General features: G+C 39.9%; 1 protein-coding gene across 1 annotated transcript in view; it reads right to left on the minus strand.

Moving 5' to 3' along the window:
* Window positions 1-21294, minus strand: part of TBC1D15 (TBC1 domain family member 15) — a 41736-nt gene that overhangs the window by 19599 nt on the left and 843 nt on the right. Inside the window, exons 2-5 of the mRNA XM_081957329.1 lie at window positions 15757-15870; window positions 15493-15567; window positions 12163-12301; window positions 9410-9620 (exon numbers count right to left, since the gene is read on the minus strand). Of these exons, the coding sequence (XP_081813455.1) occupies window positions 9410-9620; window positions 12163-12301; window positions 15493-15567; window positions 15757-15870 (539 nt within the window). The remainder of the gene's footprint in view (window positions 1-9409; window positions 9621-12162; window positions 12302-15492; window positions 15568-15756; window positions 15871-21294) is intronic.

Genomic DNA, 21294 nt, shown 5'->3' on the forward strand with positions numbered 1-21294 from the left:
TCCTCCTCTTTCTCTACTGTCTTGTAACCATTTTAATTTAATTCGTGGTTTTTTCCCTGACCAAATAAACTGCAATTAATTTGTTTAAATCTATGGGAAAAAAATTTCCCTAGGCTAATAGGCACCACTTGAAATAAAAATAAAATTTTGGGTAGTATGTTCATTTTAATGATAGCAATTCTTCCCATTAAGGATATTTGCAGTTTTCTCCAATTTTCCAGATCTTTCTTAATTTTCTGAATCGTTTTAACATAATTATCTTCTTTAATTGTTGAGCATTTCCCTGTTAGCCAAATTCCTAGGTACTTTACTTTTTTTGCTATTTGCATTCCCATGTTTTTCTCTAATTCTTGCTCTTGTTTTTTAGTAAAATTCTTTGTAATGATCTTTGTTTTGTTCTTATTAATTTTAAGTCCCATTACTTTACCAAATTCCTCTATTTTTTGGATTAATTTAATTCCTGATATTAATGGATCCTCTAATATGAATACCATATCATCCGCAAATGCCTGTTTTATATTCCTCTTTTTTAATTTTTAATCCCTTTATTTCTTGATTGTTTCTAATTTCTGTTAGTAGAACTTCTAGTGATAGTATAAATAATAAAGGTGATAATGAACAACCCTGTCTCACTCCTTTCCATATCTTAATTTCTTCTTAGTGTCACTATTTATTATTATTTTTGCTGTCTGGGTCGAATAAATTGATTCTATCTTTTTTATAAATTTTTCTCCAAATCTCATCATTTTTAACTGTGTGATAAAAAAATGTCAATTCAAGTTATCAAAGCCTTCTGGGCATCTAAACAGACCAGTGCAACTTGTTTTCCCGGATTCTCTTCATAATATTCTAGTGTATTTATAATTATCTTCATATTGTTTTTTAACTGACGTTTTGGTAAGAAGCCGTTTTGATCTGTGTGGATAATTTCATTTAATATTTTTTTAATTCGCTCTGCCATTATTGATGTAAAGATTTTATAATCTGTGTTTAGTAAAGAAATTGGTCTGTAATTTTTTATTTGTTGATGATCCGAATCCTCTTTGGGTATCAATGTTATATATGCTTCCCTCCATGATTTTGGTAACTTTGCTTCTATAAGTGCTTCATTAAATAAGTCTAAAATCACTGTTTCTGTTTGCTCTTGCATGGCTTTATAAAATTCTACAGGTATACCATCCGGGGCCGATGTTTTATTATTATTTTTTTGTCTCTTCAATGCTTCCTTTAATTCTATCACTGTGAGCAAAATCACTTTTATTTTCAAGTTCAATTTTTCCATGAGGAGTTCAATAGACATGCAAACATTTCATCTTTGCAAACAGGCTATTCCAAGGAACTCTGGAATGTCTTGTCATTTACCTGAATAATACCTTATCAACTAGAGTCTAGAGGTTTTCTACAATTAAATCATTTAGCATATGAAGCTGTTCATATTACAGCATACATACATTTTTTTTAAGTTTGCCCTGGAGCAAGGAAATAACTAAGGTGGAGAGTCTCTTGGGAGACGCACAGAATACTGCTTAAAAGTCTATTTTAATTTATTATTATTTTTGCAAATTCCATTTTAGATAATTTGGTAATTTGGGCATATCCTGGGGCTAATGAAGCAATTTGTAATTGCTTGCTTGTGAGGTAAGAATCAAGTTTGGGACTGATATTACTGAAACAATAGTGCATCTATTTTTGTGGAGGTAATGACTTATTCAAAATTGGGAAAAGGCATAATTGGGTAAACAATTTAAGAACCAGTGCTCTATATTACTGATCTTCAAAAGAATTACCAAAAGTTTCATTGTACATTATGCATTAAAAGTCACTTCTTGTATTTACTCTGTTTCTACAATCTACACAAGTGGTTAAAAGTTTGTGAACCATTTTGAATCTATATATATAAACGGAAAAGACTCACGCAGGAATCACGAAATATCCAGAACCGTAAAGCCTACAAACTTGAAATTTGCACCTATGTTCCTCTTGGCTTCTAGGTGCTCGGTAACAAAGGATTTTTCAAAATAACCATCAGAGCATGTGCATTTCTTATATTATTACTAACATGCTCTGATTCTAAGGAGTTAGACATTCTACTCCCCCTCCCAATCTGAAAACTTGGATGTGGGCATGGCCAGCACTGACTCATCTGGCCTGCTGGCTGGGCATTTGGAGAGGAGCCTGAGGGGGAGAAGGTAATAAGCTAGGAGGGGCTTCTGTGGGACAAGGCTGAGGGAGAGAAGGAGAGAGGATAGGGGAGGATTCTGTGGGGGCAGCCTGAAGGAGAGAAGGGGATAGGATAGGATTATGTGGGGCCAGCCTGAGGGAGAGAAGGAGATAGGATAGGGAAAGATTCTGTGGGGCCAGCCTGAGGGAGAGAAGTTGATAAGATAGGAGAGGTTTCTGTGGGGCAAGGCTGAGGGAGAGAAGGGGATAGGAGAGGATTCTGTGGGGCAAGCCAGAGGGAGAGAAGGGGATAGGATATGGGAGGATTCTATGGGGCAACCTGAGGGAGAGAAGGAGATAGGATAGGAAATGTTTCTGTGGGACAAGGCTGAGGAAGAGAAGGGGATATGATAGGGGAGGATTATATGGGGCAAGGTTGAAGAAGAGAAGGGGATAGGATAGGATTCTGTGGAGCAAGCCTGAGGAAGAGAAGGGGATAAGGTAGGAGAGGTTTCTGTGGGGCCAGCCTGAGGGAGAGAAGGGGATAGGATAGGGGAGGTTTCTATGAGGTAAGGCTGAGGGAGAAAAGGGGATAGAATAGGGGGGGTTTCTGTGGGGCCAGCCTGAGGAAGATAAGGGGATAGGGTAGGGGAGGTTTCTGTGAGGCAAGGCTGAGGTAGAGAAGGGGATAGAATAGGGGAGGTTTCTGTAGGGCAACCTGAGGGAGATAAGGGGATAGGGTAGGGGAGGTTTCTGTGAGGCAAGGCTGAGGGAGAGAAGGGGATAGGATAGGGGAGGTTTCTGTGGTGCAAGGCTGAGGGAGAGAAGGGGATAGAATGGAGAGGATTCTGTGGGGCAAGCCTGAGGGAGAGAAGGGGAGGGGAGAGGTCGATGGTAACTACTCATTAATTTTCAAGTGTCAATTTATCAAGCCCGATCACATAGTTTCATAGTGGAGCATGGGTATTCAGCTAGTTTTCAATATTTCTGGATCAATGTGATCTAAACTGTTATTTGTTCTCTATACAAGTCTTAAAAATCAATACATTTATTAATTAAACAAATGAGCTGCAAATATTTGTCTGTAGGAAAAAATATGTAGCTTTGGATCGTTTCACTCAATAAATCAATGAACAAGTACAAAGTTTTTGACTCACTCAGTAATAATAGTTATTTGAACTACTCTGTTTCCCCGAAAATAAGACCTCCCTGGATAATCAGCTCAATCGGGCTTTTGATCGCATGCACTAAAATAAGCCCTGCCCTGAAAATAAACCCTCCCGGAAAATATTGCAACACAGTAGCAGCCATGAGATGATCACATTTGCCGCTTTCTGCAACTCAAAAATAATAAGACCTCCCCAATAATAAGGCCAAATGCTTATTTGGGGGGAGGGGGATTTCAAAAGAAAATAAGACCCTGTCGTATTTTGGGGGAAACACGGTAGCAAAAAATTAAAATAATAAAACCAAAGTGAAGCAAATAAATACAATAACAACTAGGAGAATAAATCACAAAATATAACATTCACCCCTCTATTAACAACTGTTAATATAACTGCTACCTAGGAGATAAATCTAGAGCAGTGATCGCGCAGAAACATCTCACACGCGCATGCTCGTTAGGGCCACGCTCCTGAAAAGCTGAACTTAACGATCAGCTGGCTGACACATATGTGCAGGCCTGTTTTCAGCACTGCCACGCATAGGACAGCTGATCATCGTGCATGCCAAAACCCCAGAAGACAAACAGGCAAGGCCGCGCGTGCGGGGCAACATGGCTTTCCATGCCACTTTGGGCACACATGCCATAGGTTTGTCATCACAGATATAGAGCATTAATGTATAAAATAAAAAACAAAAATTACACATCTACAATTTATTAGTTGAGATGTACCACACCAAAAATAACATTTAAAACAAAGATAAATATATCTTTAACCAAGGAACGTAGTGACTCAGTGGCTAAGATGCTGAGTTTGTCAATCAGAAAGATCAGCAGTTCGGCAGTTTGATCTCTAGCGCCACATAATGGAGGGAGCTCCCGTTACTTGTCCCAGCTTCTGCTAATCTAGCAATTTGAAAGCATGCAAAAAATGCAAATAAAAAAATAGGAACCACCTTTGGTGGAAAGTAACAGCGTTCTGTGCTCCTTTGGTGTTTAGTCATGCTGGCCACATGACCACAGAGACGTCTTCAAACAGCATTGGCTTTTCGGCTTTGAAACAGAAATGAGCACTGCCACCTAGAGTTGGAACGACTAGCACATATGTGCGAGGGGAACCTTTACCTTTATCCAATTATATCTTGCTTTTATCACAGCAACACAAAATTTAGCTACTCCACATGTAATAAATAGTTTTAAATCCTCATATGGGCAAATATGCTCAGCTACAGAGATTTTACTGTATCTGCCTTGAAGAAGTGCAGAGGGAGGTTGGGAGGAGGAGCTTCAGGGGGAATGGCGGCTGGCTTCTGAGCTCCGTATGTTTAGAGGGGCTCTCTGACGGGGCAGGGATGCTGCCGGCCCTCTTTTCCACCTTGAGGGTCGGGAATCAGATTAACGACCACCCTGGCTTTTCCTAGGACCTAAATTGGCCCTCCAGGGTGGTCGGACAGCCGGGGTGGGGGAGGAGAAGGTGCCAGCTGGAGCTGGAGCTGGAGGCCGGCGCCGGTGGCGGCGGAGGAACGACAAAGGGGGTGGCGGCGACGTCCCAAGCGACCCGAGCGGTGACGGCACTCGATCCGGCGACCCGAGCGGCGACGACAGCGGCGTTGGTGATTGGAGACGCCAAATATCAAATTCTCGGCCGCTGTGAGTGCGATCTAACGGGAAGCCTGGCGAGGGCCGTTTGAGGGCCGTGCGGGGGCTAAGCGAGGCTCGAGGCGCCGGAGGCCGATGGAAGGTCTGCGGGAGGGCCGTAGGCCGGCCGGAGTGGCGCTCGGGCCTGGAACAGCGGCTGGGGGTCGCCGAGCATGGGGAGGCAGGCCACGACGGGGACTAGACGCTGGAGGTTCGCGCCGGAGCCTTGGCAGAAGGAGGAAGACCTGTGGCACTGGGGGCAGGGCGGGGCTCGCCCTGGAGACTGCAGGAGGCGTAACGCCAGGTTTGGCAGAGGATCCATCGGCCTCCTGCCAGCTGCCTGCCATGGTTGTACCCATTCACCCCTCGCTGACCATCTGCGATTATCTGCCCTTGCTTGGTATCTGGCTATCTACATCTGCTTCCAGCTGACTGTCGGTGGGTACCTGCTAGATTACCCCCCTACCATCTTTCACCCCTACTGTCCTACTATTCATCTACCTCCTCCGCTTACCATCAATTATTTACCATGGACTATTTGCCTTTCACCGCCCACCATGGACCGCCTCCTGGTCCCCATCCACTTATCATCCGACCACCTGACCAGCTCACCATCCTTTCCACCTAGGATGTGACTATTGGCACTGCTGCCCCCTTCATATGGAACCCTGGCTTGTTGATTCACTTAACATCGACAGCACCCTGGCCCTGTTGTAGCTTTTATCCATCATATATTTGAGGTCAGATCTGCTCCTACTGTGGGAGTCCCCCCTCTCGCAGGTATGGCCCTCCGCCATCTCAAGGGCCCACCTTGATGACGGGTTTATTAACCCAGAGAGGTGGAGGAAGCGGAGACTCAGGGGGTTTTTAATAAAATGTTTTTTATCTGTTTTAGGGGGCTCCAGGGTGGGGGGGAGGGTTAATCAGGCCAGGAGGGGGATCAGTGCCAGGCGAACAGGTGTGGTCAGGAGGGGAGTGAGCGGAGTGGGGGAGGGGAGGGAGAATGATATTCCAGTAGTGGGTTGTTCTATTCCAACGGTCGTGGGGAGGGGTGGGTGCAAGGATGGAAGAAAATCTTGTAGTCGGTTGGGAGACCGTGGCTGTTGGACACGCCCGGTCACTTGTACCAACCCCCGCAGTCTAGGTGGCCAGGACCTACAGAGCCAGGGCCTGAGGCTGATGCTATGCAATGCAAGGTCCGTTGTCAATAAGGCCCCCCTCATTAATGATTTGATCTCGGAGGGGGAGCTGGACCTTGCAGGGATAACGGAGACCTGGTTGGGCCACGAGGGTGGTTTACCCCTCGTGGAAATGTGCCCACCGGGCTACCGTGCATTTCATCAGCCGCGGGCCCTGGGTAAGGGTGGTGGGGTGGCGGTAATTATATGGGAGAGTCTGGAACCGAGGGAGTTCACTGTGCCACAGATATCCGGGTGTGAGTCCCTTGGCGTGAAATGGGGCCCAGGGAGGCAGTTGGGCTTGCTGATTGTATACTTGGCTCCTCGCTATGCATCAGCGGCCCTGCCCGAGCTCCTCGAGCTGATCGTAGAGACGACGGTTGAGACCCCCAAACTTCTGGTTATGGGGGATTTCAACCTGCCGTCGACGGGTGAAGCATCCGAGGTGGCTCGGGAGTTCATGGCTTCCATGACAGCCATGGACCTGACCCAAATAATTCAGGGCCCCACACCCGAGGGTGGCCGCACGCTGGACCTTGTTTTTGTCTCTGGACAGTGGACGAGTGATCTGGAAATAGGGGACTTGGTTATTACACCCCTGTCATGGTCAGATCACTCATCTCTCCAGCTCGACTTCCCTGGCGCTACCCCCCACCGCGGGGAGGCGGAACCAGATTGTCCTAGATGGTTCCGCCCCAGGCGCCTGATGGAACTGGATAGGTTCCAGACGGAGCTTGGGCCACTTTCTGTAGCCCTGACCCGCTCCCGGATGGAGGACCTGGTGACCGCATGGAACAGTGCGGCTGCCGGGGCCTTGGACCAGGTTGCGCCTTTGCGGCCTCTCCTGCAGCAACGAACCACCCTGGCCCCTTGGTTTACCGAGGAGCTAAGGGTGATGAAACGCCACAAGAGACGCCTAGAGAGCAGGTGGAGGTCCTCACGCTCCGAATCTGACTGAACACAGGTAAGAGCCTATTTACGGACCTACCTTGTGGCACTAAGAGCGGCCAAACGTCGACATTGTGCCGCTCTTATTGCGTCCGCAGACAACCGCCCTGCCGCCCTGTTTCGGGTGACCCGCTCCCTCCTAGTACAGAGGCCGCGGGAAGCCCCCTTGCAGGGTAGAGCAGAGGAGTTTGGGGAATATCTGCAGGACAAAATTGCTCAGATCCAGAGTGAATGGGCCCCCTTCAGTGGACCGGGGGGGACGTCAGAAGCAAGTCTTGAGGGACCACTCTGGGAGGAGTTTGACTCTGTTGCCCCCGAGGATATGGACAGATTGCGTGGGCGACTGTTTATTGGACCCGTGTCCCTCCTGGCTTGTACTGGCATCCTGGGAGGTTACACGAGGCTGGCTCCTGGGTCTAGTGAACGCTTCATTGGGTGAGGGGTCCTTACCGGCCACCTTGAAAGAGGCGGTGGTGAGGCCCTTACTCAAGAAGCCTTCTCTGGACCCGACGGAGCTAGCTAATTATCGTCCCGTCTCCAACCTTCCCTTTTTAGCGAAGGTTGTAGAGAGTGTGGTGGCACAACAGTTCCCACGTCACCTGGAGGAAATCGATTATCTAGACCCGCGCCAGTCCGGCTTCCGGCCCGGTCACAGCACGGAGACAGCCTTGGTCGCGTTGGTGGATGATCTCTGGAGGGCCAGAGATAGGGGTTGTTCCTCTATCCTGGTCCTATTAGATCTATCAGCGGCTTTTGATACCATCGACCATGGTATCCTATTGCGCCGGCTGGAGGGGGTGGGGGGCACCGTTCTGCGGTGGTTCTGCTCCTACCTCTCCGACCGGACGCAATGCGTGTTGGCAGGGGAGCAGAGGTCGACCCTGAGGCCGCTCACTTGTGGGGTGCCGCAGGGGTCGGTCCTCTCGCCCCTCCTGTTCAACACATATATGAAGCCGCTGGGTGAGATCATCCGTGGTTTTGGGGTCGGATACCATCTGTACGCTGATGATACGCAGCTGTACATCTCCACCCCAAACCACCCCAACGAGGCCGTCGAAATGATGTCCCGATGCTTGGAAGCCGTTCGGGTCTGGATGGGGGACAACAGACTCAGGCTCAACCCCTCCAAGACGGAGTGGCTGTGGCTACCGGCGCCCCGGTTCAACCAGTGGACTCCATCGCTGGCCATTGGGGGCGAGCAACTGGCCCCCGTGGAGCGGGTGCGCAATTTGGGCGTCCTCCTAGATGCCCGGCTGTCGATGGATGACCATGTGGCAGCCGTGGCGAGGGGGCGTTCCACCAGGTCCGCCTGGTGCACCAATTGCGCCCCCTATTGGACCGGGACGCCCTTCGCACAGTCACTCATGCGCTGGTGACGTCCCGTCTGGACTACTGCAACGCCCTCTACATGGGGCTCCCCTTGAGATGCACCCGAAGACTACAGCTGATCCAGAATGCGGCCGCGCGGGCTATCATGGAGAGTAGTAGATACTCCCACATAACACCTCTCCTGCGCGAGCTGCACTGGCTACCTGTAGTTTTTCGGGTGCGTTTCAAGGTGTTGATTACCATCTTTAAAGCGCTCCATGGCACAGGACCTAGTTACCTGCGGCATCGCATCCTACCCCATACATCCCTGCAACCAATTCGCTCTCACAGGGAGGGACTCCTCCAGGTGCCGTCCACCAAGCAATGCCAACGGGCGGCGCCCAGGAGTAGGGCCTTCTCTGTGATGGGCCCAACCCTCTGGAATGACCTCCCCCCCGATATCAGAACCACTACTGACCTCCGCTCCTTCCGTAAGAAACTCAAGACCCACCTGTTCCAATTAGCTGGCCCATTTATAGTCCCATTCTTATCCTCCTGGCAGTTATTTTAATTCTGGGGTAGTTTTTAGGGGTAGATTTTAATGTTGCTTTTAATTTTAATTATTATTGTACAGTTTGTATGTCGCCTCCTCTATCTATATGTATTTATATTGTGTTTTTATTATGATAGTACACCGCCCCGAGTCCCTTCGGGGAGAAGGTGCAGTTTATAAATTAAATAAAAGTAAAGTAAAGTAAAGGAATGTTAAATCCAGCTTAAAAGAGTGCAATTCTGAGCTTTGTGAAAGTTAGAATATAGAATAATTTGCTGGTTCCCGTGCAACTCACTTGTTTAATTGAGTACTTTTTATCTAATTTTAGAACTTGTGTGGATAACTAATAACATTTTAGAACATATTTATGCAGAAATATGAGAATTCAAAAGAATTCACAAACTTTTAAATGCCATTGTAAGTACATCTTTTGTTGTGTTTAATCCCAAGAATACTTACTCACAAAGCACCACATATTTTCTAAGTGTATGGATGAATGAATTGCTATCACCATGATGAAAATGAAGAGCTGGAAGGACAACATCATCCTTTAAGCAGAATACCAAATAGGACCATCCCATTCCTTCTTTGTTTTGTTTAATTGATTTTAAATCTGTTAAACTGAAAAGGAAGGACCACTTGTTCTCGCCAGTTGTACGAACTGTAACATCTGAAAGGATAAAAAAGATAAAGAGCATTTTCACAACTGTAATATTTTACTATAATTATGATTTCCTTGCAACTGGAGAAATTTCTTCTAAAATAAATACTTGGTGTTTCAATACTTTCTGGCTAGACGTGAATAATTATTTATAAAAGCAAATGCTTGTCCCATTTTCACATATTTTAGTTTTTAATTATCATTTCTTATCATTTTCTCGTATCACTTTAATATGAACAAGGAATAACATTTGTTCATTTACTCACACATGAATAAGGATTTAGCATCCATGTATTGAGAAGAAAGTATGGAAGTTATAGAAGAAAGCAGATCACTTTGGTACCAAAGTTCTCTTTTGTGAAAGATGAATCAATATGCAATCTGGACCTTCTCATGTTTGTGATAAGATATTACAAAAGAAAGGCTAATTTTATCAAAAGAGATTTCAAGTAACACACCAATTTCAGTTAATGAAAAACGCTCCAAAAATGCTCACAGGTACCACACAAAGCACCCCACCAACCCAAAATTGAATTAATATTTCTTCAACTTCAATTTTACCTCTCTCAGAAATACTGTACTTCTAATTAGAACAGATTGAATATCATGTTGTTACTGAATTCTCTTTTTTAAAAATCCTTTTTTGATTACTTGATAGCAAAGAGGTGAAAAGCAATATGCTGAAATCATGAAACCTGATGAAACACATTTAAAATGCTTTAAAAAAATAGAGGCGATTCTATAAAATATTTTATAGAGTCACCTTTGGGAAGATGGGCAGCACACACGTTTCATAAATAAGTAACATTAGCATTTGTTACTAGTTCTTTGTTATTCAAAAAGATAAATAAAACATATAATTACTATATAATTAGTGAACTGCCTTTTTACCAATGACCAATAATCAGCATACATTCTTAATAATGTAACATGTAAATTAGAAATGTTTCTAAAGATTTAGAGAGAAGCAACCTAGAACTAAAGAGAAATTTCTTAACATGAGAACAATCAACCAGTGGAATGGCTTGCTTTCAGAAGTTGTGGCTGCTCCATCACTAGATGCTTTCAAGAAGAAACTGGACAGTCATTTGTCTGAAATGATATAAGATCTTCCGCTTGAGCAGGGGAAGGACTAGATGACCTCCAAGGTCCTTTCCAATTCTGTTATTTTATTATTCTATTTCTTTCATTTGCATTATTTTCTATTGAACAATTTTAAACACATGCCGTCTTACAGTAATAAAGGAAGCATTATAGTAAATCACATAAGAACCTCTTAAGAGTAATTATCAAGAATAACCTACACAATGTTTATCTAGTAACGTTCTATGTTATAAATTTTTGCAAATGTTGTAAGAAACCAAATGTGCTAATTGGTTTCACAACAAAGGGTACAGTTGTGATGTACAATTTAGTCTTTTAAGCATGTTTCTTCTGAATAATTATTTTCTTTGTAATACATAAATGGAGGTAATAATCCTGAGTAGTAGTACATGTATGAAACCAGATGATCCAAATATGAACTCATTCCAGACAACTTTATTTTTGGTGTTGGCAACTTTTCCTCTTCTTCCTTCTCACCACTCTTCATTCCCTGATCCAATTCTTCCTACTTAATTCACTTTCCCTCATGATCTCATGTCCAGGATCACTTTCAAATCTCCTATCAACTAATAATGCATAGTTGCTTGCTTCACAAGCTTTTTGTAATGTTTTGTAGAAACCAAATCTTCAGACTCCAGGTTTTTTGCTGATAAAATTTTGAATATTGTTTACTGCCCAAGTTGTATCAAAATGGGAGTCTGCAACCACAAACCATAGCCTTAGAGACTTTGTATTGAGTTGCCATTTTTATTTATTTGTAAAATTCTTCTTCAATAGCAATCAATACTTCCCCCAAAAAACACTTTCTACAGACTCTTTTGGTTAGTAAAATGACATGGAAGGGTATTATAATAATGCTTTGTCTGACTGATAAACACAACTTTTTGGTGGGCGGAAATGCCCTTACATTTTCCTTCTCTTATGTATAGTGTTTTCTTAGGTGGATGAGCTATTCCTATTTTAATGATTTAAGGTAATGTATTCCTTATTATAACATATGTTAACAGTCCAAGGCCCACTAGGGATGAGACATAAACAAACTGTAAAAATTAACAAATAATGCACAAACATTTGTCCATATAGACTTGCAACGAATGAACATCCTTTAGTTCCAATAAAAATGCCTTTAAAAATACAGATGCCTTGTACTTTCATTTATTAAATTTAAATGCCATTCATCTCACTATCCAAAATGAATCTTTTGCTACAGATGGAATATTTTCAGTGAATTTTTTAAATATTATTTCTGTATACATACCTGAATTCAGAATCTTAGAATCCCCTTTGTTATGAAAGATAGATGATTAGCATTATTAGCTGAAAGAAACTTTACAAGCACAGCAGCAAGCAAGCACCAGAAGTAAAAAGTCTATACCCAGGAACATATCTCATAGGGCTCAACCAATAAAGTCACTTTCATATTTTAATAACAGTGTTGCTTAAGTACCTCCATTTGAATGTGGCTTCTTTTTAAAAGAGACAGTGTTGACCATATCCCATTCTGCTTCATAACTGTTCATATGTTCCGTCCCTCTGACAGTCTTCTCCTTGGGAGTCTGCACCCATTCTACAACTGAACTGGAATCCTAAATAAAATATCAAAACATCAGCAGCCATTTTTTCTTGTGAACCAGTTATTTTTTTAAAAATTATCCATCAATTTTATCCAGCATCCATTTTTCTGTCCAAAACTATAAAGCAAATTTGTTCAAGGAACATCATTTTTGTCATATACAAATTTAAGATTAAAAACTGCAGTAAGTCAAGCTGTAAAACAATTTACTTTGAAGAAAACTGCCAATCAAAAAATAATAAAACTTTGTTTTAAAGTCCAGCTCAAGGAATGGAAAAAATAGCATTTTAGCTTCAGAAGAAAAATAGTCTTGCTCAGATATAGCATTACTCAATCTTTGGGTTGTTTAAGGCATCAGTCACAACATTCCATCTCTATGCTTTTGCAACTTCTTTCTCAAATGACATAGTAGAACTATCAGTGAGGTCATTTGCTTTCCATCCCCCACAAACAATTTTTTAAAAAGAGTTCATATATCTACAGTTGAATAAACAACAAATGTGAACTATGTAAACTGTAAACTGTGACAGATTTCCTTTAAAACTTTAATGCAAGCTGTCATGTTATAGTTAAAGAAATCAAAGACTCTTGATTTTCTAGTCTTATGATCTTGGAATATTTTAATTATTACTACTTACACAAATGTATAATATTATTCAAGGCTCTGCATTAGTCCACAAAATCATTTCACAGTCTTGAGCTATCTCTCCGAAGCATCTCTAAATCAAATCAAAAATCTTTAAATGCTGGATGTTAACCAAGATATCTGTCTTCTATTCCAGTAGCAGAGGAGAACATGAGAGATTTCTCTCTCTCATGACCAGGCCCAGAATCTATGAAGTTTATAATACATTTAAAGGATATACAGGAACCAAACACTAGCTGAAGCAGACACAATTCATGTTTCAACATACTGTAATCATTTTGTAGGCTTATCCGGCAAATAATCATGATGGATAATAATGAAATATAATTCTATGAACTATAAAAGCTTAGTGAACTGTAAGATGGATATTCAGGCTAATGAAGTACATACAATTCATATGAATGCAAAAGTGCATGAAAATGCAATAACGTAGCAGGATCAACTAAAACACTCATGTACCAAACAGTAGAACACCAAAGTATGACAGATAAAAATACCAAGAATTGAGGACATGAATTTCCATGATCAAGAATGGAACAGTGGGCAGCTGATCATTCCCCAAACTAAAATTGTAACAGTACTCTATCAGCAGATTAATCAAAAAGAAGCTTGTCAAGAATCCAACACATTTAGATTACAAAATAGAAAATAAAGAGAAGTTCTGTTTTGTAAGCTGTGTCTTCCTCTGGTGTGAGGGACAAATAATATTCTTGTCTTACATACATAGTATGGTTCTGAAGTGCAGATTAGGCAGAGCGGGTAAACTGAAACGCTGGACAGGTAGGAGACAGGGTTAAAAAATGAGTTTGTTGCTTTTTCTGTGAAGGAAGTCAAACTATTGATACAATAAAAGACACTGTTTATGTTAGCAAGTGCTATCAGTAGAAAAGGCAGGCTTTGAGCCCACTCAGAAAAGTAGAATATACTGTAGATACAGCAGGTCAGCCCATATTAAGGTCAACCCATGTTATTATCAAGTTCTACATTTCTGCTGTAAAGGAGTTCTATATATCACTTTAGAGATGTATCAGCTATAAACTTGTGGACTTTGTAATTCTCCCTGTTTTATTTTGGCAAGGAGCCCAGTGATCACTGTCATTAAAATATATCTTGTTCATTTGATTTAGTGAAATTGGTATTACATTAAGTAACTACATTGTATTCATTCTGGGTACAGAACAACTGTGTTAGGCTGTCATCCTAAAGACACTTACCTGAATATAAAACCCACTGAAGCTTGATTCTCAATAGAGTGACACAGGATTGCACTAAAAATAATCCTTGTTTAGGGATGCTATTGGCACCAGAAATTCAGTCATTAAGTGAAGCAGTCGCCAAATGAATCTGTTTCTGTGCTTACAATCTTACTTCGCTTCCCTTTGCTTTACAGACTTATAAAGATCATAAATGCAAGCACTGGTTGCAAAGTTCATTACCATTGCAATTGAAGACAAAGAGAAATTCTATATGTAACCTGTGAAAAGTATGTGAAGTGTATAAAGGTCTGTATAAAATATAAAACATCCTACAATTTGCTGTTTTATTTGCTGCTTTTTATCTGTTATTTCTTGTTATCTTTTCAACAGTAGAAAATCAATTTCGGAATTGATTGTTTGGGAATTGCCAGAGTATTAAATGAAATAACCTGATTATAATTAAAACCATGTTGACCAACAATTTGTATCTCCAATTAGATATGTCAGAATAAAGAAATATATTAAAGGGTCAACTGAATTCAAGCTTTGATTCAATAAACATACATAGCAATTGTGCTATGTATTATTGCCTTCTGTGGTAATTACGCTCACCAGAGATAAGGAAATAATTTTTCTAAGTTCTTCTCCACCCAAGGTAATCTATTATTGGATGGTGCAAATAACCTTTTAGACATAGAAAGAGAACCTGCCATCTTCAAGATCATGAGTGAAAAACTAGTCCTCATTCAATTTTTGCAGTCTCCACAATTCCGTTAATTCAAAAGTTACATTATTGTTTCTTATCACTTAGCTTACTATAAAGATAAAGCAATTAAAAAAGAAAATCACAGAAAAACAGTCACATGTATATGACATCTACATCAACACTCACAAATTGTGATCCTCTGTTTTCTAAAAAGATTAAGAATCCAAATATTACCACCCATCTTTGTAAAAGATCAGAGGGATGACCTATGAGGAGGAGACTATTAGAAAACATGAGCTAAGCCTGGGAAAGCAAGAACGTGTGAGAAAAACAATTAAAGTTGCCCCAAGTTGAGTCTCTTTGATAAAACACGAAGAGAATATGTTAAACTCTGAAGATTCTGCTATACTAACCTGCATCAGTATAGTAGAGTTCTACTTCTTTGTTTGTTTCCTGATCTGGCTTACTCTGATATTTTAGAAAAGGAATCTCAAAATTCTGACCCTTAGAAATACTCATTGGGGCTTCTGGGAGTTACAATACAAAATATTTGTGAGGCAATCTGATTGTTTCAAACCTTCATTTTATCTTTATTTCAGTTTTCTAAGGTATACTTCTAATGCTTTAACAAAAATTGCTACAAATAATCAACATACCTTTTTAGCATATAGAATGTTAGAAGAGTCTAGTGAATCATCTAGAGGTCTCCAATCTATTATCACCTCAATGCCCTAAAACACAAATGATGCAATTATTCAAAAAGTAAGTCAGTAATGTCATATGTTTCTATTTACAAAATATTATTAATTTATTCTATACAAACTATCTGTCATCTTTCATAAACGGTGGAAGGTAAATTCACAGGAATATATTCGGTATATATTCAGTTATATAGTTATATTCAAAAGAGAAAAGCCTACATTTTGATGTGTAACCTTTTCAATGACTCGCAATAATCCAGATTGTAAAGCATCATGATCGTCATCATTTTCACTTGAAGAATGAATGAAAACTCCTTCTTGTTCATATATAATCTAAAAGATAAAAAATAAAAATAATTAAGTAGAGTTGTTTCATTAAGAGCATTTTTGGCTCTGGGGACAAAACCAATTACTGTAATGCAATTTGGATCTTTCAAAGAAAATGACAAGTTTATATTGCATACTCACTAGCCCAGTCAAGTAATAAATTGGGCAGAGTTTCTATTAGAATAGAACATTACATGCCTGGGGATATAATGATATGGATGGAAAAATAAACAAGACTAGTTTTGCAATACAAGCTATATTAAAATCAAGAGCTCAGAAACAGTTTATTCCATTTTTATTGATTCCTAAAGCATGTTAGTCACAAAGCAAGGAACTATTAAAATAAAAAGGTATCCGTTTAAAACTTTTAAATAAAGATATCAGAAATAAAAAGGAAGGCTAGTTAGAATGCTACACAGAAGCTCAAATAGAAAAATAATTAAAAGGTCTGAAAAAATAATGTTCCATATGGAAATAAGTAACCCTAAAAAAAGGCCACTTCCATCAGCCACTCCCCACACTTCAGAGGGCATGGACCCTTGGAATAGGCTTTCAAGGACAGGAACAAATGGGAAGAGACATGCCTTTAAATATTTTAAGATACATTCTATGTTAATGAATCTATTTCATTAAATTCAAGTGAAACTAATTTGGATTTGCTTATATTTTAGAAAATTAATCTGAAAGTGTTAGATCTAACTTCTTGTCCAGTTGCCTAAGCTTTAAATCATGGCACTGGCAACACATTAACATTTTCAGGTTCACATGTAACACTCATATGCACATATGCCTCTGCTCAAAATAAATCATTGCTTCAGAAACCAAGCAAAAGTGAATGGAGTTGTTAAACTTTCCTACATCACACCAGCCAATTCCCTTTTTTGCATTTATAATATCATAAAATGAAAAAACACATATCATTGCATGATAACATAACTTCCTACCAATTCGGTCATGACAATCCTGTAACTTTAACAATGAATACAAGTGAAAGAAATATTTGAAGATTTTTTTCCCATCTCCAAACCAAGTACTATATTTCTCTGTACCAAAGATGGGAGGCTTTTAGGTTTGCTTAGGCTCATAAGCCCCAGGGTGGATAAAAATCAATGGTTTTTTTTTAAAACAAAAAAAATCAGATTTTTATTTAAATTAGATTTTTTTTCATTCAAATTGGATTTTTCTGATTTTATCAAATTTATTTTAATAAAATTTAAATAATAATATTAAAGATTTTAATTACCAGCAAGAACGAGTCCTTACATTTAAAAAGAACCTGTCATTTCAGATCCATCATGGCAGCGCCTGTTAGCGTGCATTCACTCATCTGCTGCCCATCACGTTCTTCACCTTGTTGTGTCACTGCCGCATCACCAGTCATCCCATTAAAGTGAATGGGACTGTCGGTGAGTCAACAGCGGGGTCAGAGGAGCCGCTGTGGGCCAGAGATGAGAGTTGCTCTTTAAAAATTATGATTTAAATTGACTTGATTTAAATCAAATCCACCCTGATGAGAGCCATTCAATTTTAAAAAAATTATAACCCACAAATTAAGTAACCCAGTGGTTTTCAACCTGTGGTCTGCAGACCTCTGGGGGTCTGCGATGAAGGCTTGAAGCAATGTTATGATTTAAATATTGGGCTAAGTCTTGTGGGTCCATGGTCACAAAAGGTATTTAAAGGGGTCTGTGGTGAAAAGGTTGAGAACCAGTGAACTAATCTGATACAAAAGGCAAGACAAAGAATGCCAAGATTGCAAGCTATATTACTCTTGAAATTCATCTTGCACAATCTGCTTTTATAAAAGGGTGACAAGCTTCAGGCAATATCTGTTAATTGATATTTTAGAGAAAGAAAATACAGGCAGAAAACCCTGAATCAACTACATGGTATACAGAAGTTCTCTATTGTACACATTTAATTTCTGGAATGACTGATAAAAATGGATTCCCCTGTTTAGTATTTAGAGTACCAGTAGTACCTTATTTTTTTTCAGACAGAATTATTACAATTAGAATTATTTCTTTTCACATTACTACGGGCATTTTCAAACCTTATGTTAAAGTGAATAAGGAATAAATAATATATATATAAAAATAACTTAATGAATAAATGTAAGTGAACTTTCTTTTCATTCCTAAACAAATCTTATAAGTATACTATGCTATATCACCATATCAGAAGTTACCAGCCAGCATAACCCTAGTAATTTTGAAATGATATCCAAAGGAAAATTTGGTGGTAGGGAAGAGAAAAAACATAAAAATTCTGTAACCTATCTACCTCCCATACGTTATCAACCTAGGGTGGCCAACTCCAGCTAAAACCAGTCCTGCAGACATTCTTCTTTCCACCTCAGTAACTGTAATTGGTAATTACAGTATAGAAACTGCACTCTAAAGGGCAAAGTCAGGACACGAACAGATGTCAGCCTGGATAGGTAGTATGGAATGAGTTAGCACTGCCTTTCCCTCAAACTGAAGTAGATTCAGCCTCGTCAATGTTTGGGCAATGTTGCCATGATTATTTTTAACCTAGTTGCTGGAGTAATTCAACCCATTTCTGGAGAAGAGAGGAAAGCTTCTGGCGAAAAGCAGCAGAAGATATTTTGGCCAAGGATAAAACATGCTGGAATCCTAGCTCTGATTACTGTTTAAAAACCTCAGCATGAAGAAGCTGTGTGAAATTTATCAAGGATGCCTTTTATTAATTTGCCTTTGGGTCCAACAGCTTGTTTTATTATGTAATCAAATGATATTTTGTGGGTACAGTGGGCTCAAATAAAACACATTTTTTACCATTTGCAAGTATTTAAAGTATTTCCTATAATGATCAAGTTTTGATGTTTTTGGAATTTGTGGATAGAAATTTACAATACAATACAATAGTAGAGTTGGAAGGGACCTTGGAGGTCTTCTAGTCCAACCCCCTGCCTAGGCAGGAAACCCTATACCGTTTCAGACAAATAGCTATCCAACATCTTCTTAAAGACTTCCAGTGTTGGGGCATTCACAACTTCTGGAGGCAAGCTGTTCCACTGATTAATTGTTCTCACTGTCAGGAAATTTCTCCTCATTTCTAAGTTGCTTCTCTCCTCGATTAGTTTCCACCCATTGCTTCTTGTTCTACCCTCAGGTGCTTTGGAGAATAGTTTGACTCCCTCTTCTTTGTGGTAACCTCTGAGATATTGGAATAATGCTATCATGTCTCCCCTAGTCCTTCTTTCTCTTAAGCTAAACATACCCAGTTCCTGCAACCGTTCTTCATATGTTTTAGTCTCCAGTCCCCTAATCATTTTTGTTGCTCTTCTCTGCACTCTTTCTAGAGTCTCCACATCTTTTTTACATCGTGGCGACCAGAACTGAATGCAGTATTCCAAGTGTGGCCTTACCAAGGCATTATAAAGTGGTATTAACACTTCACGTGATCTTGATTCTATCCCTCTGTTGATGCAGCCTAGAACTGTGTTGGCTTTTTTGGCAGCTGCTGCACACTGCTGGCTCATATTTAAATGGTTGTCCACTAGGACTCCAAGATCCCTTTCACAGTTACTACTACTGAGTAAGGTATCACCTATACTGTACCTGTGCATTCCGTTTTTGTTGCCTAAATGTAGAACCTTACTCTTTTCACCATTGAATTTCATTTTATTAGATAGTGCCCAATGTTCAAGTTTGTCAAGATCCTTTAAACTCTTCACTTGAAATAAATAACATTTTTGAATAATTTTAACTTGAAAAATCACTGCAAAATCTTTTAAAACTAATATTTAGATAGAAAAAGCTATTAATATTTTGAGCCAACTTTGAAACATTCCTTAAAACATTACATGTACTCTAAGAAGAATTTGGATTTTCTAAAATTGTTTTCTCAATTTGGATGTGATATATAAGCAGCTTAAGAAAATGTTGCATTCCTTGTATTGAAAAGTATTTTGGAAGACACCAAGTTTACTTCTACAGATATATGAAAAGTATTATTAAGATAGATTTTATAGTTTTCAAGAACTCTGTCACGGGTTGCAACACCATAAATCAATTGTCTTGAATTTAAATAAACTTCCTTATAATCTTAACATAAGTTTCATTAAACTATTTTTATGTTTGCTGAACATCTCAGTGGACATTTAAGGACTGTACATAAAACTTTTTATGCTAGCAATGTAATAAATTTGAGAACACTGACACATGCCCTATAATTGTCCTGTTTTAGTTTAATAATAATGCAATGGCTAATGTGAATTTAGGAAGATTATATAAGGTTTAAAGTACAAAGTACAAAGTTAGATATTGAAAATTCATCTGATGAATTTTAGTCACCTTGGAGAGGAGCCAAAATAATTTTGCTGTGTTCAGAAAAATTATGACCTAGATCTAAAATCCATTCATTCTCAATCTATCTCTAATAAGAAAATTGATTGATATATTATGCAGTTAAGATTTAATGTGTTGTTTAAAACTGTGTTGCTTTTATATACTTCTTGTAATGTGTTTTTAGGAATGTGCTTTGATTTGCATTTCTTTTCTGTTTATACTGTAGTTATACCATTAAGCAATAAAAATAAAATTTTTGAGTTCAGGTATTTGTTTATTGAAACAGAATGGACTGAAAGCTGTAATCCAGCAACACAAACATTGATTCCTAGTTACTGGAAATATTCTACAGAGAAGTATTACTAGCTTAGGAGAAAAATTAAATATCTGAGAAACAGAAACAGTTGTGCTCCCACTGAAAATGATCTAAATGTAAAAGTGGATGACTACCCAATGCTGTACATCACTTATATGTACCAAACCATTATATGTGACAATGTTGTGGTGAAAAAATACCCCCTTTTAAAAACCATTTCTGTTTTAATTCACTGTTTTAAAGCACCTCAATAGTCCATTTTCCATCTATTTATCAGATGTCTTAGTTGCAGCCTCCAAACAATCATTAGTTTAGTTTATTAGTTTAGTTTATTAGACTTCTAGACCGCCCCCCTCTCCCCGAAGGGACTCGTGGCGGTGTACAGGTACCAAATTAAAACCATACAATTGATAATAAATATAATTAAAATCGGATTAAATAGACCCCTGTACAAGTTTATAAAAATTAAAACTTAACCTTAAAACCAAACCGTGAAATTTAAAAATACCAACTGAGGTGGGAAAGCTGGAATTAGGCCAGGCCGGCTAGATGAAACAGGTGGGTTTTGAGCTTCTGGCGGAAGGAGCGGAGGTCCGTGGTCGTTCTAATGTCAGGGGGAAGGTCATTCCAGAGGGTCGGGCCCATCACAGAGAAGGCCCTTCCCCTGGGCACCGCCCGCTGGCACAGCCTAGTGGACGGCACCCAGAGGGGTCCCTCTCTGTGTGAGCAAATCGGCCGAAGGGATGTGTGGGGCAGGATACGATCCCGCAAATAACTAGGTCCTGTGCCATGGAGCGCTTT

This window comes from Natrix helvetica (assembly GCF_964273705.1).
Source record: "Natrix helvetica genome assembly, chromosome: 6".
NCBI lineage: Eukaryota > Metazoa > Chordata > Lepidosauria > Squamata > Natricidae > Natrix > Natrix helvetica.